The following is a 6,876-nucleotide window of genomic DNA, read 5'->3' as shown; positions in this document are numbered from 1 at the left end:
TCAGAGGCAAGAAAACTTTCTAGGCCTCTTCACTTCAATCTTCTGTGTAAATCGCAAGGCTGACTGCATCTGTAAAATACTTTGAAGAAGGTAGAGGAACTGCCAGAAGCAGCTGAAAGAGACCAGCCTCACACTTCTGCTTCTCTGGTGGTTTTTTGCTAAGGTCTGTATCACTGTGGGAGGCCAGTTGTAGCTTTGTTGACAGTAATAAGTTGCAACATCTTCAGGCTCCACATTGTTGATGCTGAGGGTGAAATCTGTCCCTGACCCACTGCCACTGAACCTGGAGGGGATCCCAGAGATGGACTGGGAAGCATACTTGATGAGAAGCCTTGGAGCCTCATTTGTTTTTTGTTGATACCAGTGTAAGATTGTGCTAATACCCTGGCTGGCCTTGCAGGCCATGGTGACTTTATCGCCTGGAGTCACAGACAGGGTGTCTGGAGACTGAGTCAGCACAATGTCACCTCTGGAGACTGAAAACACAGGAGAAATATTAGTAGATTACAACATTGCATATGAAAGTCACTTCTAAACTACTTTAAAAAAGATTATTTTATTGTATCAATTTCTTTAAACAGGGAGACAAATTCCATGTGAGGCTGTGCTTCTTAATGATGTAAGAAAATTCTGAATTTAATTAACATCTCTACTTTTTGCCATGTCTAAAGTCTCATACCTGAAATCCAGAAGAACAGAAGCCCAAGGATCTGAGATGTGGACACCATCTTCCAGCTTTCCCTGTGTTGATATGTGTCATGACACTGGTCAGAGATAGACCTTCTTATACTATTCTAAGAGGCAGGAACATAGAAGGAAGAAGCACTTATGCAAATGATACTGACTTCATATATGTCCCAATAAATAACTGCTCAGGAGAGCAGGCTCTTGTGCTTTTTGGGAGTCTATCTCCCTCTTCTGGTTACCTGATGAGATGCTGAGATTTGAAAAAGACTTGTGCATTTTTCTCACATACATGGATACAAAATCAGCACAGTCTAAGAAAGTATCTGGGATACACTCAGTAGTTTGAAACTAAGAGCATCTCTTATCCATCCTCTTGGTTCAGGGTTGTATTGTTTTCTTGATGTTTCTTACAATATGTCTGAATCCAATTTCACTGTCTAAACATTCCATGAAGCATCACAACATCTGATACTAAAGAGATGTCATATTAATGAGATATCATGGACAAGAAAATAGAAAGACTGAATGTCCTAGGAAAACATACTTCTCCAGAGGGTGGAATGAAAACCGTATAAAAGTTCATAATCTGCCACAGTTGAGAAGAATTTCAAAGATTGGGATGTCATAATTTTTGTTTAGCACTGTCCAGATAAACTCTCAATATTGCTTCTTATGTGTATTACCACCAAGAGTAATACAGGTTTTGGGGGAACATTTATGGAATGTTCAAACAAATAGCTTACCTTGTGCATGATTTTTCATGTTATGTAAAAGGCAACAATTCTGATGCTGTTTAAATCAGTAGAGAAAATGTCACCAGGTCCATTTGAAGAAAGGAGTATTCCTTTCATTTGGACTATGTAAGCAAGTCATAGCATATTTTTTTTTTATGTACAAACAATGTCTCAGCTTTTTGAAAGTCCTCAATATCCACAAAACAGAATATCAATATTTTAGAGGGATGAAAGTAGGAGGCAACAGGAGCCCTGATTCAGTGTAGTGGGGGCGCAATAACTGTAGAAAGCAATGTGTGATTTTCTTAGACATCTTCAAATATCACATGACCTAGCTATGCTTTTCCTGTGGGTGTGCCTAAAGGACTTTATAGCCTATGACAGATATAAATTCACATCCATGCATGATGTTTAAGCTGACACCAAGTCATCAATATGCTGTCATACATGGATAAACTAGAGTATCACAGACGATGCCTCATTTCTGTCTGTTTCCTTTTTTTCTTTTCTTGAAAATAGATTTTTCCCTATATAGTATATTCTCATTATGGTTCCCCCCCAACTACTTCTCCCAGCACCCCTCACCTGAAATCCCATCTGGATCCACCCCTTTCAGCCTCTTATTAGAAAAGGAACAGTCTTCTTTCTATAATAGTATAATATAATGTATAATGTAATATATAGTAAATATAGTAACATAAAAAAGATTAACACTCAGAAATGGACAAAAGAAATGAAAGGAAAAGTGTTGCTGTAGAGCCAGCCTTAGCAGCTCAGGAACTGAAGAGGAGGTGGGAGTCAGGATTGATCACACAACATACTTTTGTATCTGAGGGAGTAAAACTTAATTCTCTGGGGCCAGAGAAAAAGGAAAAGCACGCGCGCGCGCACACACACACACACACACACACACACACACACACACACACACGTCTTCAACATGTCAAGGTCTCGTGTATTTTCCCCTCTTTCCTGTTGTCTCCCCTCATCTCTTTCCTCATGACTTTCTTCTTACTCCTTCCTTCTTCCTTCTTCTCACCCCCTACAGCTTATATATCCCAGCAAATATTTCAGACAACATAAAAATTACAATGAGGTTACCATGGATATGGGGCGCTGCTGGGAGGAAGGCAGGGGCAGGGCCAGGAGGGGGAAAGACAGGGGAAACCCATGGCTGATATGTAAAATTAAATTAAATTTAAAAAAAAGAAAAAAAATGAATATAAGTAAAAACAGCATGTTCCCCAATACCCTAATACTTAAACATTTTACACATTATATATTACAGGAAATAAACAAATTATTCCTAAGGACATACATAAATTCATGTCTAAGTAACATGCTATAGATTTACAAAGTGTAAGAAAATAAGCCAATTTTCTGAACAGTTCTTTAACTGGCAGGATGCATTTTTGCTATTATTAGGAAATGATCAATCAGTTTATTATTTATCTCAAAAGGTATTTGTATAAAATATTAAAACAAGAACTAAGCAAGAGAATGTGCCCACAGACTTTGCTGTGGCTAGTATACTTCTTTAGACTCAGTCTTCTCCCTCTGTTGCTGTAATATATTCAGAGTGTGGTGAGAAGTTCCCCTTCCTACATTCCATCTTAAAAATGGTTTCTTTGTCTTGTTTTTTAGTTGTTGGGGTTTTATTATTTTATTAGTTCATTCCTGAAAGTTCATGGCCCTCCTGTCTTCACACACTGTAAACAGCATCTGCTTTCTCTCTACAGCTTTTAGATGCCAGTGATGGGGAGTGGTCAACTCTACCATCCTCTGCCTATTTTGTCCTTTATTTAACTGAGCAGAGTTGGACCATTTTCATGCTCATAGGGTACCTGCTTTCCTATATTCATGGAATATGTCTTCTCTCAAAGACATGTTCAGCTTATAATATATGACTAATTAAAAATACAATAAATTGTTTTCTATGTCTACTTTAATCTCATACATTTTAGTAAGAAAGAATTATTTTAGTCTTGATAACTGCTGAGTCTCAAGTCCTAGTAAGCTGGGTCTATGTAAATTCTAGCTGCTCAATCAATGTCTATTCTTATGCTTCATGAACACTTTACCAAGAATAAACCAGGAACTTAACTATATTTTGTCATTTAATGAATGAAGTAATAGTATAAACCTTTAGGCCCTTTTTGTAAAGAGATTTTCTATTCAATTTATACACCAACCACAGAGTCCTCTGTCCTTCCTCCTTTTACTCCCAAGCCTTCCCCCTTAAGCCACCCCCATTCTTACCTCCTCCAAGGCAAGGTCTCCCACAAGGAGTCAGCAGAACCTGGTACATTCAGTTGAGGCAGGTCCAAGACCCTCCTCACTGCACCAAGGCTGCACAAAGTGTCTCACCATAATCACTAGGCTCCAAAAACACTAGGGACAGGTCCCAGTCCCATGGCATGGGGGCCCTTTAAACAGTTCATGCTAAACAACTGTCTCACTTATTTAGACGGCTTCGTTGAGTACCTTGGGGGCTCCTCAGCTATTAGTCCAGAGTTCATGTGTTTCCACTAGTTTGGCTAGTTGTCTCTGTAATTTTTCCAATCATGGTCTCTATATCTCTTGCTCATAGAATCCCTCCTCTCGTTTATTGTACTCCTGGAGCTCCACCTGGGAACCGGCCGTGAACCACTGCATCTGCTTCCATCAGTCACTGGATGAGGGTTCTATGATGACAGTTAGGGTATTCAGCCATCCAGTCACCAGAGTAGGTCAGCACAGGCACCCTCTTTACCATTGCCAATAGTTTATGGTGGAGTCATCTTTGTGGACTCCTGGGGACCTACCATACACTCTGCTTCTCCCTATTCTCATGGTGACTTCATTTATCAAGGTATCTCTCTCCTTGTTCTCACAGCCTGTTCCCCTTTCCAGCTCAAACCTCCCACTCCCCTAAGCTCTCATTCCTCTGTCTCTTGCCCTCCATTACCCCCCTAACTCCCAGTTTGCTCACATAGATCTAATCTGTTTCTCCATCGCTGAGCAATCCATGCATCTTTCCTAGGGTCCTCCTTACTAGCTAGCCTCCCTGGAGTTGTGAGTTGCAGTCTGGTTATCCTTTGTTTTACATCTAGTAGCCACTTATGAGTGAGTACATATCATGTTTGTCCTTCTGAGTCTGCGTTACCTCACTCAAGATGATATTTTCTAGTTCATCCATTTGCCTGCAAAACACATGATGTCATTGTTTTTCTCTGCTGAGTAGTGTGTACTCCATTGTGTATATGTACCACATTTTATTATCCATTGTTCAGTTGAAGGACATCTAGGTTGTTTCTACGTTCTGGCTATGTAAACTTGCACAGCCACTTTGGAAATCAGTATGGCAGTTTCTCAGAAAATTGGGAATTAATCTTCCTGAAGACCTAGCTACACCACTCTTGGGCATATACCCAAGGAATGCTCAATCACACCACAAGGACCCATGCTCAACTAAATTCATAGCAGCATTATTTATAATAGCTAAAGTGGATTCTAATTTAATTGAGATTTTGTGTGTGTGTGTGTGTGTGTGTGTGTGTGTGTGTGTGAAAGGCAAAATCAGACAATGCCACTCTAGTTTGCTCATTATTTGGGTGACAACTGGTTGTTTAGAAATGTAACACTGGTATCCATGCCTTCCCAAGAAGTGATAATAGTGGGTGCTCTTTACATTGCAGATCATGGGTGTAAAAAATTCTTGGAAAATTGCCAATGAGATGTGTGCAAACACGTTCCTTAGATTTACTGTGATGATACATAATAAACATTGGCCTCCAAATAGGGATGACACAAACTGTCCAAAATTGAGGTAACTAGTCCATCTAAAAGAGTTTGTAAGAAGTCACTTACAGAGTAATGGAAGAGTTTGCCTTCCTCCTGTTCACAGACTTGGCACAGTTTTCATGCTAAGCTCCTTTTTTGAATAGTTTTAGCTCCATAAGAAAACTAAAGCAAACCTGTGCTTATGTCACCACCTAATGTCAAAGCAGCAGAAGTGCCTGTCTGTAGTGAACTCAGTCTGTAGTTGAAAGACAGTAAGCAGGATAGTAGTCATTAAAAGAACATCTCATATGTGTATATCTATATAACTTGATAATCAATAAATTTAAAAAACAGGTTAAATATATTCCAATCTATATTTTTGGCTAATCAAGATTTAATGAATCAGTGTCCAATAATTAATATGCAGTGAACCATAATTAACAATTTTTGTGTTAATTTTGAGAATTGTGTAAGGAAGTGGTTCATAACTCTCCAGAAAAAAACTTCACTGAGAGCTAAAGTGAATGAATACAGGAGAAATATAATGTTCAATTATGTATGTTTCCTTAATCTAAAATGGAGTAAGGAAAGGTCAGAGACAAGGAAGATATCCAGGACTATGCACTTCAATTTTCTGTGTAAAACTCAAGGCTGTCTGCAGCTGTAAAACACTTTGAAGAAGGTAGAGGAACTACCAGAAGAAGCTGATGCAGCCCACCTTTATACTTCTGCCACTCTGGTGGTTTTTGCTATGGTCTGTGTCACTGTGAGAGACCAGCTGTAGCTTTGTAGACAGTAATAAGTTGCAACATCTTCAGGCTCCATATTGTTGATGCTGAGGGTGAAATCTGTCCCTGACCCACTGCCACTGAACCTGGAGGGGATCCCAGAGATGGACTGGGAAGCATACTTGATGAGAAGCCTTGGAGCCTCATTTGGTTTTTGTTGATACCAGTGTAAGCTTGTGCTAATACCCTGGCTGGCCTTGCAGGCCATGGTGACTCTTTCTCCTGGAGTCACAGACAGGATGGCTGGAGACTGAGTCAGCACAATGTCCCCTCTGGAGACTGAAAGCATATGAGAAATATTAGTAGATCACAACATTGCATATGAAAGTCACTTCTAAACTACTTTTGAAAAGATTATTTTATTGTATCAAGTTTTTAAAAGAGGAAGTCAAATTCCATGTGAGGCTGTGCTTCCTAATGATGTAGGAAAATTCTATCTCCACTTTTTGCCATGTCTAAAATATCATACCTGAAACCCAGAAGAACAGAAGCCCAAGGACCTGAGATGTGGACACCATCTTCCAGCTTTCCTTGTGTTTATGTGTGTCATGAGACAGCTTGGAGAAAGACCTTCTTATAATACCCTAAGAGTCAGGTGCATTAGAAGGAAGAAACAGTTATGCAAATGATACTGACTTCATATATGTCCCAAAAAAGAACTGCTTAGGAGAGCATGCTCCTGTGCCTTGGGGGAGTCTATCTCCCCCTTCTGGTTACCTGATGTGATGTTGAGATTTGAAAAAAAAAACTTGTGAATGTATCTCACATACATGAATGCAAAATTAGCACAGTCTAAGAAAGTGTCTGGATATACTCAGTAGTTTGAAATTAAGAGCATCTCTTAACCATCCTCTTGATTCAGGTTATGTTGTTTTCCTTGATGTTTCTTACAATGTCTGAATCCC

General features: G+C 39.5%; 2 gene segments (V, D, J or C); both read right to left on the bottom strand.

The window, feature by feature from the left end:
• LOC118580163 lies at positions 1 to 731 on the bottom strand. The segment is given in 2 exon segments: positions 1 to 476; positions 680 to 731. Coding segments are annotated over 2 exon segments (525 nt in total).
• Positions 732 to 1,789: 1,058 nt separating this feature from the next.
• Positions 1,790 to 6,489, bottom strand: LOC118580161. The segment is given in 4 exon segments: positions 1,790 to 1,796; positions 4,036 to 4,070; positions 5,949 to 6,250; positions 6,441 to 6,489. Coding segments are annotated over 4 exon segments (393 nt in total).
• Positions 6,490 to 6,876: the final 387 nt, after the last annotated feature.

Source organism: Onychomys torridus, chromosome 3 (genome assembly GCF_903995425.1).
Source record: "Onychomys torridus chromosome 3, mOncTor1.1, whole genome shotgun sequence".
NCBI classification, from domain to species: domain Eukaryota; kingdom Metazoa; phylum Chordata; class Mammalia; order Rodentia; family Cricetidae; genus Onychomys; species Onychomys torridus.
This window is presented reverse-complemented; position numbering and strand designations above follow the sequence as displayed.